This window comes from Sylvia atricapilla, chromosome 26 (genome assembly GCF_009819655.1).
Source record: "Sylvia atricapilla isolate bSylAtr1 chromosome 26, bSylAtr1.pri, whole genome shotgun sequence".
Lineage (NCBI taxonomy): Eukaryota > Metazoa > Chordata > Aves > Passeriformes > Sylviidae > Sylvia > Sylvia atricapilla.
In genome coordinates, this window is record NC_089165.1 from 3,173,393 (window position 1) to 3,190,600 (window position 17,208).

Below are 17,208 nucleotides of genomic sequence, written 5' to 3' on the forward strand. Positions count from 1 at the left end.
GCTCTGGGATGCTCATGGGTTTATCACGAAGCTATGGGTTGCCTATAGGATTGTGGGGTATCCATGGGGTCCCTATGGGTCTGTGGGGGGGGTCTATCGGGTTATGGGGGCACCCCACAAGGCTGTGGGGTGTCCATAGGACTGGGAGGTATCCAGGAGCACCGTTAGGTTTGTGAGATGCTCATGGGGCTCCCACGAAGCTCTGCGTGTCCACGCGAAACTTTGGGATGTCCACACGGTCCCTAATAGGGCTGAGGGGGGTCTAGAGGGTTGTGCCATAGCCACATGTGCACACGCGGTGTCCCGGGTCACCCATCCAGCGCCGACCGGGGCGGGCCCTGCTGAGCTTCCTGCCGCGTGCGCAGCTCCCGCCCCGCGCGGCCGCGGCGGAGCCACCGCTGATTGGTCGGCACCGGCCGGGGGAGGCGGCGCTCTGGGCCGCGGCCGCCTCTCTGTGGCCCTGGCGGACCGCGAAGATGGCGGCGCCCATGGAGGTGGCGCTGGTGTCGGACGCTGCGGGGCCGCTCTGCAACTGCTCGGTCTGGGAGCTGCACTCAGGCTCGGCCCTGCCCGGCTACCGCGGCGGTAACAGTGGCCCGCGCGGGCTGGCGCTGCTGGGCGGCGAGCACCTGCTGGGGGCCCAGCTCGGGAAGAGCTACATCAACGTCTGGGAGCTCCAGAGGAAGGTACCGGCGCGGCGGGCGGGCCCGGGCGGCCTCGGCTCGGGGAACGGCTCCGGGTCTCGCGGGGGGACTCCGGGCCCCGTGGGGGATGTGACGGGGGCACCCTCCCTGCGGACCGTCCGGCCTTGAGATGAGGAGCCCCTCCGTCCACAGAGCCCCCCCAAATCCATGGTCAGACCCCCCCCCATGGCCCCCTCTCCACAAAGACCTCCCCATGGCCCTTCTCTTCATGGAGACTCCCATCTGTGCTCAGACACCGCTTCATGGCCCAGTTTTCTGCAGAAATCCCGCATGGCCCCTCTCTCCACAGAGACACCCCCCACCCTGTCCCCGGTTAGACTCTCAGGCCCCCCTCCATCCATTCCGACCCTCTTCACCACAGGCATGTGCCCCCCATCCCTCTCTTCGCAGAGACTCCCCCAGAAATCCCCCTGAGCCGCCGTGTCGGGGGGCTCTGCTTGCAGCCCATTTCCCTGTCTGAGCCCTCGCTGTGCTCTCTCTCTGTCCCAGGATCAGCTGCAGCAGAAAATCATCTGTCCCGGGCCTGTGACCTGCCTGACAGCCTCTCCCAACGGGCTCTACATCCTGGCCGGGGTTGCTGAGAGCATCTACCTGTGGGAGGTACGGAGGTGCTGGGGCGCTCTGGGCCACGCAGACTCACACCCTGGAGAGTCAGGGAGTGTCCCCATCCCTCAAATGTCTGTCAGTGCCACAGCAGGCAAAGGCTCTGCTGCCTGCAGCCCACGGGGCAGCTCATCGAAGTAGGAGTGGGAGGAATTCTGGGAGAGGCTTTACTCTGCCTCATTCTCCTCTTTCCAAGCATCTCCGATGCTTCAGGTGTTGGGCATTGCTCCTACAAGGCAGCAGCACAGGATCTTGTTTTCCTTCAGCACTTCTCCCACATTTCAGCTGCGTATTTGTGTGTGCCCAGGGTGCCAGCAGCCCCTGCTGTGCTCTGGTCATTGTCCTGCTGGTTAATTACTGCTGGATTACTTGGGATTACACTGTATTCCCAGCACACCACTGAGCAAATAAAAGCAGTAGCTTGTCCTGAGCCTGGGATTAAACCCCAGGATGCCTCACCTGGAGAGCTCCCCATGCCAGGGGAGGTTTGAGCCTCATGGTGTGGGTGGCCCTGCCTGAACCCGTCAGGGTTTGTTTGTACCAGTGTAGCAGCACTGGAATAAAATCCCTGAGGCTGAGTCTGCAGTAGGAGCTGCTGCCTGTGATGCTCCAAGCTGGGACCTGCTCCAGCTCCTGTCACCCACAGATATGTTCCAGAGTATGGCACTGTCCCTCTGGCACGTTGGAGAGGCTCCATGGAAACCATCATGGGGCTGGAACCAGCCTCTAGAAGCCCTGTTTTTGGGCTGTCTATGAAACCCCTTGAACTGTGGTTTGGTTTGATTTTTTGGTGTAATTCAGACCATGGGAACAAGTAGACTCTTATTTTGTCTGAGGATTTTTCTCTTCTTGGTTCCCTCCCCATCTGCAGTGTTGCCTTTTAATAAGAAATGCTCCAGGTTTGGGGAGTTCCTTGTCCACCCTATAGCTTCTGCTGGCCTAGGACCATGAGCCACCCCTGGCACGTTCTGCAGCTCTCATAACCCCACTGCCACCTCCTGAGGACCTGTGGGAAGAGGGAAGCCACCTAAGTAGTATGAATATTAAGAGTGAACAAGAAATCTTTACTGCACACTTATATCTTGACCAGAGGAGCAGCTCTGGCATCACTGGGTTCCAGAGTTAATGTGCCAGGACTTCTTCCACTGCCGTGTGCTGAATTTCCCTGTGGTCCTGAGTGGAGGCCGTTGTTCCAGCTGTACCTCAGTGGTGTCAGTCACTGTCCCAAGGTGCCAACAGACTCATTTGGGCAAGAGAACCCGCTCTTCTCTCCTCACTGCACCAAAGGCAGGGCACCACCTTATCCCAAGACGTTCTTAACACCCCCCTGTATGAGTGTGATTCAGGATGCCAAATGTGGAACACATGGAACTCTGATTTCTTCAGAGGGCATTGTAGCAAAGTTTATTGAAAGATAGATTCTTTTTATACAGTGTTTCAGTAAATGAAGAGGATTGGTCCTTTAGGGCACCACCTTCTTGTAAACATCTCTACCAGTAACAAGTTGGAAAAACACCAGGTGTCAGGAGGACAGTATCTACAAGGATTGTTTTGGGTTCCTCGTTATGATTTCCCAGGCCAGACTGAGAGAGTTCTGTACTTGGCTTTCCCACAGGCTTCAAGCCACTGCCTGGAGCCTAAGAATCCATGTTCTGACCACTGTCAGTTCCCACACTCCTGCCCTTCCCTTCACTCCAGGTGTCCAACGGGAACCTCCTCGCCATCCTGAACCGACACTACCAGGACCTCACGTGCCTCTGCTTCACTGATGACAGCAGCCACTTCCTCTCAGGGGCCAAGGACTGCCTGGCCCTGGTGTGGAACCTCTACAAGTAAGAGGGGCTGGGGGGGCACAGGGATTTTGGAGCAGGAGATCCCTCTAAGCCCACAGCTGTGTCTGTGCCCTCCTTGTGGGCAGGGAGCCTTTCCTTGGGGCCTCACCTGGGCTTCTTGGGAACAGGCATATGTCACTGACTCCTTTCCCTGGGTGACACAGAGGGGATTGTGCCCTTTACTGAGGGTTTTTCCATTTGGGATAGGGACCTCAGCCTCGATATCCTTGTGCCATGGCTTCCAGCAGCTCCCATGTCCAACCTGGTCCCTGCAGCCAGGAGAGGCATTCCCAGTGGGAGCAGAGCCTGGCCCAGCTCCCCATGAGGCTGTCCTTGGCTGACCTGCCTGTCTCTGCTCTCCTCACAGCGTGTTGCAGGCAGAGCCCTCCCAGATCCCTGACCCTCGGCACGTCTGGTCCCGGCACAGCCTCCCCATCACCGACCTGTGCTGCGGCTTTGGAGGGCCCCTGGCACGGGCTGCCACCGCCTCCCTCGACCAGACAGCCAAGGTGAGGCTCATTTCAGAGGTGCCAGACCTGCAGGGTCAAAGCCGGGCTCCTGGCAGGTAGCAGGAAGCTGTCCCTGTCCCCAAGCTGTCCCGAAGCTTTGCAGGGTTGCAGTGGCTTAATTTCTTGGCTGTCTCTGCGATGACTCAGAGCTGCCAGACCTGGCCTCTGCCTTTCCAACAACAGCAGTTTCTCTGCACCTGCCCCCAGGCTGGACTGCTGCAGTCCCTGTTGTCCTGGGAATGTCAGGGTCAGCTCCTCTGTTTCCCATTGCTGATGTCCACAGGGAGCAGAGCAGGCTGGAGCCTGTGGGGCAGGGGATGCCCTGGGGGCAGGATGGCCAGAGAAAGGGTTCAGAGCTGGTTTGAAGCTGCCTGGGAAACTTCTCTCCTGCTCATAGAGGGTCTGATACTGGGTTCTGCCTTGGACTCAGTTTCCCAGCCACAGTCAGGAGGGGACGCTGGGGTGGAATGCCAGTGTGGGATGCCAGGATGTCAGTGTTTCTCCAAGCCTGCCATTAACATTCTCACCCCTGATTCTCCTGTACCCTCTCACTCCAGCTCTGGGAAATCTCGTCTGGGGAGCTCCTGCTCTCTGTGCTCTTTGACGTGGGGATCATGGCTGTGACTCTGGACCTCTCTGAGTACCACATGTTCTGCGGGGGCATGGACGGGTCCATCTTCCAGGTCGACCTCTGCGCCTGGGTGAGTGTGTGGGGCTGCAGGTGTGCCCTGTCACCTCCCTGCTGGGACTGGTGTGACCTGCGAGGGCACAGGAGGACCTGGTTCCACTGTGTCTCCTCTGCCCCCTCCAGACATGGTGATGAACCTGCTGGATTCAGCCTTCCTGAATTTTAACCCCTGTCCCTTCCTTCCTTCATTTCTGCAGCCGGTTCAGAGAGACCGGACCTTCCAGACAGAGCGGGAGAACGGGAAGATCTTTAAAGGGCACAGGTGAGGAACCAGACATACCTGCCAGCCACCATCTGCCCACCTCACCAACTCCTGGCAGTCCCGGGGTTATCCTGAGTTTAAACATTCTCTTCCCCATTCCAGGAACCAGGTGACGTGTCTGTCAGTCTCCACAGATGGCAGCCTCCTGCTCTCAGGCTCTCACGATGAAACTGTCCGGCTGTGGGACATCCAGAGCAAGCAGTGCCTGAAGACGATGAATCACAAAGGTAGGAATGTCCTTATCTCCAGGATCCTCACTGCCAGAGGCCTCTGCTGTCTCACCTGTGCTGCCCTGGGCACTCCAGGTATATTTCTGCCCTTTGCTTCACACCCTGGGAAGGGCAGAGGCGTTGGAGGGAGCTGTGACCTTGCCCCATGTGTTAACAACCCCTTGTGCACTGTCGGGAGTGAGTCATGGGTTTCACCCTGTCTCTGAGGCCACACGGGATCCTCCTCCTTGTTTTCCCAAGGGAGCAGTCACCCCACATACACCCCAGCTATGTCTGGAGGGGAGACAGGTCTGTGACCCCGGCAGTGAGCGCCCGTGAGCTCATGGGGCCTGAAGTGAATCCCATATGAGCAGCTGTCTGGGATTTCAGTCTGATGGCTCCAGTAAATTGCTGGAGCAGCAGCTGGGTGCCTCAGCTACCTCAGAGCAATGGGGGCTTTACCCCTTCTGTTGCTGTGTTCCTCCCCTAGATGTGGTGGTTTCTGGCCCCTGGTGCCGCAGTGACCAGTGGAGCTGCCTTGGACGTGGCCCAAGCCTCTTCCAGAGGTGATGGTGGGGAAAGCCAGACCCTGTTCCTCTGTGGTGGTTGAGCTGCTGCCTCAGGGCAGTCTCTGGAAGCCAGGCTGCCTGCAGACCCTTTTCCTATTCCCTTTGGCTGCCAAGGACCATCCCTAATTGGGACCCACTGCAGCGCCCATCCAGCCTGGCGCCGCTGGCACTAGAGGGTGAAAACAGACCAAATGGAGCTGTGAGTCATCCAGGGAGGGGGGGCCAGGCTTTGGCTGTGAGCCGGGCATTAGAGTCCTCCTGAGGCTGCAGGGAAGAATGGACAGACCCGGCACTTCCCAGGAGGAGGAGGACCAGGCTGACCCCGAGCTGTGGGTGCTCTGCAGCCTCTGCTGGCTCCCTGCTGCCTGTGTGCAGGGATTTGGTTTCCTTGGTAGCCTTGGCACTGGCATGACTGTGCTGAGGAATAGGCTGGGAGCCCAGCCCCCCTGAACTGTGCCCTGGGTCTGGAGTCCCCACGGGGCCCTGCAGACTCCCAATGTGGGGGAATCTGCTGCCTCAACCCACCTCCCTCTCCATGGATCCCTGTCCCCCCTTGGCCTCTCCAAGCAATAGCATGAGCCCCCCAGCAAGGTCTGTCCCTGCTGCCCCTCCAGTGTGTCCTGCTCCCTCCCCAAGGCAGAGGTGACAGGGCCCTGATGTGGTGATGTGACAGCAGCCTCTGGCCCAGTGTCCTTGGGACAGCACAGTCCCTCTGCTTGCCAGGCACAGGGTTGGCTGGGGGCACACAGGACCCACTGCCCTCCCCTTAACACCCCTGCAAATAAATCCAAGGAGCTGGAGTGTGGCTCAGGGCCAGGCAAGCAGGCCAGGCACAGGGGGCAATGTCACCAAGGGTGGCTTGTCCTTGGTTGGGGGCAAAGCGGGTGGACTTTGAGAAGTCAGGCTGCAGCTCCCAGGTAATGAGCTGTGGCAGTGCTGATGAGGCAGGGCTGCTCCCGGTCACTCTGTGTGGCTGGCACCACACTGAGAGGAAGCAGGAGACCTGTGGGATGAGGCTGGGAGCCAGTACTGCCCCCAAATCCCTCTAGGCCTCAATTCCCATCCTGTCACACAAGCTCCATCCTTGTCTCTGCAAACACAGCGTGGCACAGACCATTGAGGGCTCAGTCCTGCGAGGCCTTCCCGGGACACTGTGGCTGATGTGTGCTGCTGTCAGCTCTGTCTTGGAAGCTGGGTTGGAAGCTGGCCCAGGATCACCCACTGCCTGCTGCCTCAGGGGCAGGGTGATATGGTACAGGACTTGGATTTGCACTGGAGCCCCAGAGTGGCTGTGGGGTCTGTGTCTGGCTGGATTCATTCCCGAGATTTTCTCCTCTCCACCTTTCCTTTTGAACTGCTCCATGAGCTCCCAGTGCAGTGGCAATCTCAGTGATGGGCACTTGCTTCAGGAACACAAATGTCTGGTCTTTAAAGGAGGGAATGAAGCCATCAGAGTTGACCAGGATCAGCTTTGGGGCCAGGCACTCAGCAGAGCCGCTGCTCTGCTGGTGGGACCCAACCTTGGATCCTGGGAGGATCATATTTGGGAGCAGGCTCTGGAGAGGTATATGGTAGTGACAAAACCCTCATCCATGCCAGAGCTGCTTGTGTCTGGCTGCTCTGCAGAGACCAAAGTCCTCCAGCAGCTCCGAGCCTCCCTAGGCCCTGCCAAGTCCCCTCCCTCACCCTGCACCCTTCTCCACGGCACTGGCAGCCCCCTCTCAGGTGAATGTGGACCATCTTTGCCTTTGGCCAGGGAAAATGGGTGGTCGGGCTGTGGTAGCGGTGGCCGAGCTGCTCCTCCCACTGGAGGGGGGTCTGGGGGCTGCTGTGCTTGACAGGGCGTGGGGGACAGCGGTGGGAACGAGCAGGAGCTGGGAGGAGGCGGCAGCAGCCGTGGGTAAATGCGGTAATTAACACGCTCATCAGCTCTGCCATTGAGAGCGTGTGATGGATCGGAGCAGCACGGAGCTGCTGATGGATGGCGGCTCAGGGTGGGGGGAGGCCGGGCTCTGCTTCCGCGGGGGTCCCGATTGGCCCGGAGAGCTGCAGCCCGGGGCAGGGAGATGTGCTGGGGAGGGAGGAGAATCCTGGCCACTGCCTGTGCCAGGGTCATACTCGCTTCTTCTCGGGGCTGCCTCTCAAACCCACCAGGGTCCAGCCTGACCTGCCCCCTCCGTCCCGTGACACAGGTCCAGTGACAAACGCCTTCATCGTGCTGGCCCCTGCCAACATGTTCAACCCCGACGGGAAGCCCAGCGTGCCCCTGCCCAAGTTCAGCAGACACCTGCACGGCACCGAGAGCAGCGACGAGCCGGGCACTGAGGGGGTGACGCTGCGCCTGGGGCTGCACCAGCAGGTACTGGGGACAAGTGGGCGGCTGGGGAGGGGGGACAGACATCCGGGAGGGGTTGTGCCAGAGCAAAGCTTCTCCTCCAGCTGGTGAAACCCGTTCCTGCTCCCTCCTGCTTCCTCCCCATCCTGGCTGCTGCAGTCATTTGTCCTCCCAGCCCCGTGCTGCAGCGTGGGCTGGCTCTGCTGTCCCACCATTTCCTTGGTCCTGGCATGGCTGTCGCCAGACAGGGAGGGTCACACACCATCAGTGTCCCACCCATCCCAGCCTCTCTCCCAGTGGTCCCAGAGCTGCTCTCTTCTGCCAGCGTCTGCCACTGGGTAAGTGACAATGACAGTCCTGCCAGAGCTGATGGATAAGCTCCCTGTTGGCTTTGTGGCAGCAGGCCAAGGGGCTGTTTGCCTGGCAGAGGGGACAGCAGGATCACCCAGGGTCCCTCCCACGGGGAACCCAGTCCAGCAGCATGGGGAGAGGGTCTGTATCTCCTCTGCCAACCCCTCTGTTCTGCTCCCTGCAGGAGCCTGGGCAGAGCTACCTGGAGAAGGCAGAGAGGATGTACTCGCAGATGCACTCGACGAGGGAAAAGGTGAGAGCTGCTCCCAGGCTGGGAATTGGGTCCAGACTCCTTGAGGGGGATTCTTGTCAGCTGCTCTGACTCAGAGGCCCCAGACAAGTAGGGAACGGTAAAAAAGCCCTGAAATCTGCTGGTGACGTGGGCAGGAGGGGGACAGAAGGGTTTGGGGTTTCCTGCTGGGGAAGGAGCAGCTGCCCATGCCTGCCAGAGCTGAGGCCCTGACACTTATCTGTTGTGTCGCAGAACCTGATGGGAGACCACGAGCACCTGACGATCCAGGTGAGCGAGCTGGAGGAGGAGGTGAGCAACCTCCGGAAAATCAACAAGGACCTCTTTGACTTCTCCACTCGCATCATCACCAAACCAGCCAAGTGAAGAGGCTCCCCCCGCCCTCGCACCCCTCCGCCTCTCCCTGTCCGGCTCCTGGGGAAGAACCCGCCCGCCCTCGGGCACCGCCCAGCCGGCTGCGAGCACCCGGCTCACCTTCCCCTGACTCGGCACACGCCGCCACCGCCGCCTGCTCCGTGACACGGGACTGAGACCGGCGCGGGGACCGCGAGGGGACAGCACAGGGACCGTGTTCACCCCGATTCGGGGCCCGGGGGGGGCACTCGGGCGGCCGCTGCAGGAGGAGCGTCGCCGGCTCCTGGGAGGGCTCAGGATGCAGCTCCTGCTCATTCTCCATCTCTTCCCCTGCCCCTTTTTTGTTTCTTTTTGTTACTTGACCCTGCAGTGCAGACAGAAAAGTGTTTTTCTCTCAATACCGGTTTGAGATTGGATTTTGGAGACCCCCTTCTGCCCACCCTGTTCTGGGGATTGCTGCTCAGTGCCACTGGACCCTGTGCTCTGGACAGCAGGGGCTGAGCAGCTCCTGCTCTAGGGGTGCAGTGGCAGGGGGGCTGCTGCAACAGATGGGGGGTCTCTGGCTACCAAGGCTGAGGATGGGGCTCCTGCTCTGTCTGGCAGGCAGGGCCCGGGGTGTCCCTGGGCTTGGAGCACAGGTGGTGGTTTTGGGGCGCAGGGTCACTCTGGGGAGGGGCAGGGGGGCCAGCAAGGTGCTATTTCCAATCTCAGTCAGTCAACAATTTATATATATTTGGATCCAACGACTCTTGTTTTCACGGTGTTTGGGGACTCGGCCTTTTGTATTGTCACAGCATGGCAGCGGGGGTTGTGGGTTTTGTTTAGGTTTATTTTTTACATAAAAGATTTGTTTTTTATAGTGAAAAAATGCCTGCGTTGGTTTCTTTAACAACCCTTGCATGGCCACAGACCTTGATCACTGCCTTCCTGGGGCTGCCCACTGGGAGGGGGAAAGTGCTTCATTATCCCTAAACTGCCCAGTTGCCGTTGTCCCAGGGGTCCCTCCCTGTCCCTACAGGATGTTGAGGTGTCCCCTGGCCACCCTTCTGGGGTTATCCCCACCCCATTCAACACACCCTGTTTAATACACCAAGTGCAGATGATTTAAAGTGCATTTTAAAAACCGGAGCATCCGAGCATCCCCAGCTCCCGCCAGTTTCTGACAAGATGCTTTTAGCTTAATCACTGAAGTCTGTTCCTTTCCCTTCCTCTCCTGCTCCTCCTCTTCTTCCCAACGCTTTGGATCAGCATCCATCGGCTGCAGCAGGGACTGTCGCCCGGAGCCAGGGGCTGCAATGGGGCCAGAGGTGGGAGGACATTCCTACTGCAGGGAGCCCCCTAAGACCCCCAAGGATGCAGCCCCCAGCCAAGCCCAGACCCCAGCACTCCCTCCCAGTCATCCCACACTTTGCTGGTCCCCCCAGTGAGGTTCCTTTTGGGGTGCTGCACTTAGAGGAGAAGGGAGGATGGTGTTTCCCAGAGAGCCTCCCCTGTGCTGTGCCTGGAGTTTGGGGGGGCTTTCTTATTCCACGATCCTGCTGCCCCTCCTGCGTGGACAGTGGGGGCTGTCCTGTGTTTATCCCTGTGAGAAGGAGCTGCCAGGGGCTCCGTGGTCAGGGTCCTGCCCAGGGGAGACCAGCACCCCATGACCCTCCGTGCTCTGGCAGGATTTGTGCTGCCCTCCCTGCAGGTCCAGCTCCGCAGGGGAATTCATTAGCTGTGACTCATTACATTTATCGATATTACATGAATCGATACCTTTTGCCAGATGGATTTTGGCTCCATCTTTCATTTTTCCTTATTAATTTAGCATGGCTCCGGCCTCGGTTGCTGGTGTTTGTGTGTCGGTGGCAGGGACCCTTGGGCTGACTTGAGCCTCAGTTTCCCTGGTGAGGATGAGGAGGATGACCCCACGTCCCCCTCCTCAGCAGAGGAAGGCTGTGCCGCTGCTGCCCTTCACCCCTTCCCCATGCAGGAGGAATTGCTCAGCCCTAGAACCGCCCGGCCTCAGGACCCCCGGTATTGAAGCTGCACCTCAGATTGTGGAGGGATAGAGGGATCGGGGTGGAGGACTTTACCGGGATGGAGGCAGCAGTTCACGGCTCGGAGTCCGCCTCGGGGACCGACCCGAGGGGATTTTCGTCAGGGGCCGGAGGAGGTGGATGAAGAGGAGGAACATCCCAGTGGTCCAGAGGCAGCCGGGACCACCCTGGGATCAGCGAGCGTCTCTGTGCCGGGGGGACCCCACGGTCGCAGCCCTCGGACGGCAGCACGGCGCGGGTGGGGGCCCCCTTTGCTGCGGGGTGCAGGGAGGGGGGGACCCGCGCCGTGCGTGGGCGTGGACGGGGCGGCTGCGGGCGGGTCCGGCGCTGCGTGGGCCGGGTCCGGCGTGACCCACCGCGCACCGGGGGCTGCGGGGCCTCGGCGATACCCGGGGAGGGGGGTCCCCGGCGGGACCCGGCCCGCGGTCCCTGCCCGTAGCCGGAGCCGTCCCCGGCGGAGCGCAGAGCGGCGGGGCCGGTGCCGGGCCGGTGCGGGGTGCATGGCGGGGCTGCGGGCGCTCTGGCTGCTGGCGGCGGCGCTGGGGGTTGCGGGGGGACACCCCCAACCCTGCCGCGTCCCGGCCCCCCCCGGCCCCGGCATCGGTCCCGGCCCCGGACCCACCGTGCGCCTCGGGGCTCTGCTGCCGCCTGCGCCCGCCCGCGCCCGGCTCCGCGCCGCGCTGGCCCGAGCCGCCGGGACCGGCTCCGGGGGCAGCCCCGGGGAGGTGACGCTGCCCCACAACCTCAGCCTGGAGGTGGTGGGGGGTGGCCCGGCGGCGCGGGACCCCGGCTCGCTGGCGCGGTGGCTGTGCGGGGCGCTGGCGGGGCGCGGCGTGGCCGCCGTCCTGGCGCTGCCCCGCTCCCGCCGGGAGCTGCTCCAGCTCGACTTCCTCGCCGCCGCCCTCCAGGTCCCCTTCGTCAGCATCCTGGACACCCGCTGGCCGCTGCCTTTCCGAGCGCAGGTGAGACCCGCAGCTTCGGCACTGCGCGGGGACGCAGCTCCCGTCCCCGCTCCCGTCCCCGCTCGCCGGCTCCGTCCTTGCTCCCGTCCCGGCTCTGTCCGTGCTCCTGTCCTGATCCCCGTCCGGATCCATACCAGCTCTATTCCGATCCCCGTCCCGGATGCATACCAGCTCTATCCCGACCCTCGTCTCGACTCCGTACCGGTTCTATTCCGCGGGTCCTTTTCCCGGCTCTGACTTGCCTCCGATCCCGATCCCGGCTCCGATTCCAGCTCCAATTCCGAATTCCAGCCACTCATCCTTGCTGCATCCCGACTACCTCCGGGCTCCATCCCGGCTCTGTTCTCCCTCTGTCTTCTCTCCCACCCCAGCCCCATACCGTCCTCATTCCCACTTCCATCCTGCCTCTACCCCAGCCTCATCCTGTGCCCCATCCTGGCTCTGTCTCCCATCACAGCTCTATTCCAGCCCCCTCCTGGCCCTCATTCCAGTCCTGTCCTGGCTCTATCCCAGCTCCCATCTCAGCTCTCTCCTGGCCCCTTGCCCAGCTCTATCCCAAACCCAATTCCAGCTTTCAGTCCAAGGTAAGTTCCCTGGTTCCTCTGGAAGCTCTGCAGCCCTCAGCCCCAGTCTCCACTCCGTTCTGTCTCCACAAGGGCTCTGGCAGTGGATCCCAGACAGGAACTGGGCAGGGGATGGGCAGGGAGTGTGGGATGACCTCAGGGCAGCTGGGCCCATGTCTGGCGCTGCCTCTGGGCTGTTTCTGTGGGAGGGGGCACAGCCACGACTCTTTTGTGTTTGCAGAGCCCCTTCCACTTCCACATGGACCGACAGAGCTCACCGGAGATGCTGGTGGATGTGCTGGTGAGCATCCTGCAGGCTAACGACTGGCAGGAGACCAGCCTGGTGCTCTGCCACCCCTGGGACATCAACGGCTTCCTCGACCTCTGGGCCCAACGTTCCCAGCTCTTCCTCCGCACTGTCCTGGACCTGGGCTACCTGGATGAGGCCAGGGCCACCCGCTACCTGCAGCAGCATGGGGACCGTGTCAGGACCCTCTCCAGCCCAGTGCTGCTGCTGGGCTGTGACCTGCACCGTGCTCGACTCGTCTTCCAGGCAGCTGAGGAGTTGGGGCTGCCACCACAGGAATTCCACTGGATGCTGGGCTTCCCACTCAGTGCAAGTGAGCTGCAGACTGAGGGCCTGCCCCCAGGACTGCTGGCCTTTGGGGAGGTCAGCCGGCCACCGCTGGAGCTCTTCGTGCAGGACATGGTGGGACTGGTATCCCAGGCCATTGCCCACGCTGCCCGTGGCCACCCCGACCCCGCAGAGCTGCAGACCACAGGCAACTGCAATGAGAGGCACCGAGCAGGCAGCAGCTCCCCAGGGCTCCTCCTTGCCCGGTAAGGAGGTGCTGGGGGCTCCTCTTTTCCCACAGCCTGGCTCTGTAGTATTGGGGTGCATGGGAGGGTTCTGCACCAGACCCAGGGGACCCCTGGTCTCAGTGCAGTGCTGTCCCCAGTGTGTGCAGCCACCACCATGGGGCTCAGCCCCCCAGGACACGGCTCATGCTGCACAGGGGACATGTCACTTCAGATCTCCTTAACACTGCCCGAGCACGGTCACTCTATAAATATTAATAACACTTGGCCCTAGCAGCACAGCGAGCTGCGGGGCACCGCAGCAGGGCCAGATCCTGCTGCTCCTCCTTGACCTTGTCCTTGCCTGGGTCGGGCACATCCCACTCCCAGCTAACCCTGAACACTGAAGCAGTGAAACCCTTTCCTTGGCAGGTTCCTGGCAAACACATCCTTCCACGGCCAGACTGGGCTGGTGCATGTGGAGAACACAGCATTGGTGAGGCCGGAGCAGCAGTTCCGTGTCTGGAGTCTGCGTAGAGACTTGCAGGGGGTCCCTACCTGGATGACAGTGGGCACCTGGAGCCATGGCAAGCTGGAGCTGGAAGAAGGCTTGTGGCAGAGCCAGCGGCAGCGCAAGAGCCCCAGCGAGGCGGCTGAGGGGGCCCGCACACGGCTGCGGGTGGTGACGTTAGTGGAACATCCCTTTGTCTTCACCAGGGAGGTGGATGAGGAAGGGAACTGCCCGGCCGGGCAGCTCTGCCTGGACCCCGGCACAAACGACTCGGCTGTGCTGGATGCCCTCTTTGAGAAGATTGGCAACGGCTCAGTGCCACGGGCGTACAAGAAATGCTGCTATGGGTACTGCATCGACCTGCTGGAGAAGCTGGCCGAGGACATGGCCTTTGATTTCGAGCTCTACATTGTGGGTGATGGGAAATACGGGGCCTGGAAGAATGGGCGCTGGACGGGACTGGTGGGGGACCTGCTCAGTGGCACTGCCCACATGGCCGTCACCTCCTTCAGCATCAACTCTGTGCGGAGCAAAGTCATCGATTTCACCAGCCCCTTCTTCTCCACCAGCCTGGGCATCCTGGTGAGGACCAAGGACACGGCCTCACCCATTGGAGCTTTCATGTGGCCCCTGCACTGGACCATGTGGGTGGGCATCTTCGTGGCGCTGCACATGACCGCACTCTTCCTCACCCTCTACGAGTGGAAGAGCCCCTATGGAATGACCCCCCACGGCCGCAACCGCATGAAGATCTTCTCCTACTCCTCAGCCCTCAACCTCTGCTATGCCATCCTCTTTGGGCGCACTGTCTCCAGCAAGACACCCAAGTGCTGCACCGGCCGCTTCCTCATGAACCTCTGGGCCATCTTCTGCCTCCTGGTGCTCTCCAGCTACACAGCCAACCTGGCAGCTGTCATGGTGGGGGACAAGACCTTTGAGGAACTCTCGGGCATCCATGACCCAAAGGTGAGTGAGTGTCCAGCTACTTTGGATGGGCTGGGAGAGGGCTGAAGGCCAGGGAAGGGGCTGAGGGGGGCCCTGTACCTTCCTCCTTCTGCACCTTCTGCATCTTCCTCCTTCTCTCCAGCCCCAGTCCTGTATCTTGGCCCCTCCTAAGAGTGCAGATCTTTGAGACCCACCGAAAGCTTTGTGTGTGTATCCCACTGATGTTTAATCCCAGCCTCAGCTCCAGGGCAGGGGGAAGTGGGCTGAATTCACGCTGAGGCTGCTCTTGGGGAAGTTCTTTCCCAGACACCCCCAAGGGCTGCTGCAGCTCTGGGGCCACCCACACACCCTGCCTGGGACTCAGGGCTGGGGACACATCTCCAAGGAGCAGGGACAAATTCCTGGGGCCAGGGGTGCTGATGCTCTGGTGCCTCCTTCCAGCTCCATCACCCCTCACAGGGCTTCCGCTTTGGCACAGTGTGGGAGAGCAGTGCTGAGGAGTACATCAAGAAGAGTTTCCCCGAGATGCATGAGTACATGCGGCGCTACAACGTCCCCACCACCCCCGACGGCGTCACCATGCTCAAGTGAGGGACAGGGAGAACATGAGGGGATCCCTCCCATCTTTTACCCCTCCCAGGGCATCTTTTGCCCCAGCCCTGGAGCCTGTGCACCCCACACTGCATGCACAGGAGCCCCCCACCTCTGGGAGGGGTGTGAGGCTGGGGAGATGCTACGTGAGGGGGGAGAAGCCCCTAGCTGAGCACTCCCCCATGCTGGTACAGGACAGAGCCCGCCAAGCTCAATGCCTTCATCATGGACAAATCACTGCTGGATTATGAGGTCTCCATCGACTCTGACTGCAAACTGCTCACTGTGGGCAAACCCTTTGCCATCGAAGGTTTGAGGGGGCTGTGGTGGGAAGGGGGTTCCACTGTGTGTGTGTGATGGGGCTGGGGTCATGCTCTGCCACAACCAGGCAGGGTGGGGAGGTGCCCTCCTCTGTGGCGGGCACTGGGGGCTGTACCCCCTGTCCCAGCACCGCCTCTCTCTCCCCTCCTCACCGGGGCCAGGCTATGGCATCGGCCTCCCCCAGAACTCGCCGCTGACCTCCAACATCTCCGAGTTCATCAGCCGCTACAAGTCCTCGGGGTTCATCGACCTCCTGCACGACAAGTGGTACAAGATGGTGCCCTGCGGCAAACGCGTCTTCGCCGTCACTGAGGTGCAGCAGCCCCTCGGCTCGGGGGGGGCTCTGGGGTCTGATATCTCCTCCAGCCCAGCTCACACGCCCCGCTCTCCGCAGACCCTGCAGATGGGCATCTACCACTTCTCGGGGCTGTTCGTGCTGCTGTGCATCGGGCTGAGCGGCTCCCTCCTCACCTCGCTGGGCGAGCACGTCTTCTACCGCCTCGTCCTGCCCCGCATCCGGCGCAAGAAGAAATTCAACTACTGGCTGCACACGAGCCAGGTGGGGCCAGGAGAAGGGGCTCACACAGCGCCCCAAAGACCCCTAACCCCATGTCGGGCTCCCTCCTACACTGTACCACCTCTGCCCTTCTCCAGCCCCCGACCACCAACCCTCGTTTAACCCCTGAGCCATCACTTCCAGACGATCACCCTCCAATTAATCCCCGGCCTGTTAACCTTCATCACCCCCCAACTCACTCTTGCCATGCTCCCCACAGAAAATCCATCGGGCTCTGAACATGGGCACGGAGGAGCGGAAGAGCCAGCAGCTGAAGTTGGAGCAGAGGTACAGCTGGGACTGGGAGCCTGCCCTGCCCTGCCCTCCTCCTCCTCCCTGCGGACAGCCGGAGTTGTGGGGGGGCTGCAGAGGGACCCCCCAGCAGACAGATCCCAATTCAGCCCTCCCCACACAGGTGCGAGCCCCAGCCGAGGTCGGCACCGGCGGCAGCACAGCCCTGGAGCGCCCTGCGGAAGGAGGCGCGGCGGGTGCGATTCCAGCTGGACAAAGCCCGGCCCGAGGCTGAGGGGTCCCCGCGGCACCCCGGCAACGGGCGGCCACCGCAGTCCCTGGACAGAGCCGCCGGGGAGAACGAGCTCCGGGAGCTGGAGGAGAAGATCCAGGAGATGCGGGACCAGCTGCGCGCGGCGCTGCTGAGGAAGAGCGAGCTGGTGTCCGTCCTGGGCACCACCAAAGGCGGCCGGCCACTGCCCGCCCCGCTGACCACCGAGGAAGACCAGGAGGAGAGGTGAGGCAGGGGGCAGGGACCCCCCAAAACAACCCAGGGCAGGGCAGGGCAGCCTCTCCTCTGACTCAAAGAGGGAGAGGAAGGAATAAAGGTAGGGGGGGAATGTCCTGGGGCTGTCCCACCTTTGGGGCTTTTGTCTCTTGTCCCCGTCCCCTCTGCTGGGGTTTAAGGGCCGGGAGGTTCTTCTTGGGGTGAGAGCTCCCTGCGGTGCCTGGACAAAGCTCAGCCCCACGCCCCCCCGCCTCTGGTTTTACACCACATAAATTAAGATGACAAAGGAAGATTAAGTCTGCTTTTCCTCTTCCCCAAATGCAGCCATGACTGGTTAAGAGTAACCCTTCCCCTCCTTCCTCTGCAGGCCCAGCTCAGCCCCACCGCAGGACGGCCGTGATTAGGAGGAGGAGGCAGAGGAAGCTCCCACACAGATGGGGCAGGACAGGCCGAGACCAGAACCTGCCTCTGGAGACGCAGCTCCCGGGCTGACCCCAGAGCCACCGCAAAGCAG

At 61.4% G+C, this 17,208-nt stretch overlaps 2 protein-coding genes across 2 annotated transcripts; both read left to right on the top strand.

The window, feature by feature from the left end:
- The first annotated feature begins 422 nt into the window (after positions 1 to 422).
- Positions 423 to 9,064, top strand: WDR18 (WD repeat domain 18). The gene is made up of 10 exons (XM_066336022.1): positions 423 to 686; positions 1,194 to 1,304; positions 3,006 to 3,139; positions 3,507 to 3,648; positions 4,206 to 4,349; positions 4,534 to 4,598; positions 4,701 to 4,825; positions 7,569 to 7,735; positions 8,247 to 8,315; positions 8,547 to 9,064. The coding sequence occupies exons 1-10, from the start codon at positions 477 to 479 to the stop codon at positions 8,676 to 8,678; spliced, it is 1,299 nt and encodes a 432-aa protein (XP_066192119.1). The 5' UTR covers positions 423 to 476; the 3' UTR covers positions 8,679 to 9,064.
- Positions 9,065 to 11,208: 2,144 nt separating this feature from the next.
- On the top strand, positions 11,209 to 17,177 carry GRIN3B (glutamate ionotropic receptor NMDA type subunit 3B). The gene is made up of 10 exons (XM_066336021.1): positions 11,209 to 11,670; positions 12,475 to 13,073; positions 13,464 to 14,508; positions 14,929 to 15,074; positions 15,273 to 15,388; positions 15,561 to 15,712; positions 15,794 to 15,958; positions 16,176 to 16,243; positions 16,371 to 16,703; positions 17,062 to 17,177. Exons 1-10 carry the CDS (start codon positions 11,209 to 11,211, stop codon positions 17,096 to 17,098), a joined length of 3,123 nt encoding a protein of 1,040 aa, XP_066192118.1. The 3' UTR covers positions 17,099 to 17,177.
- Positions 17,178 to 17,208: the final 31 nt, after the last annotated feature.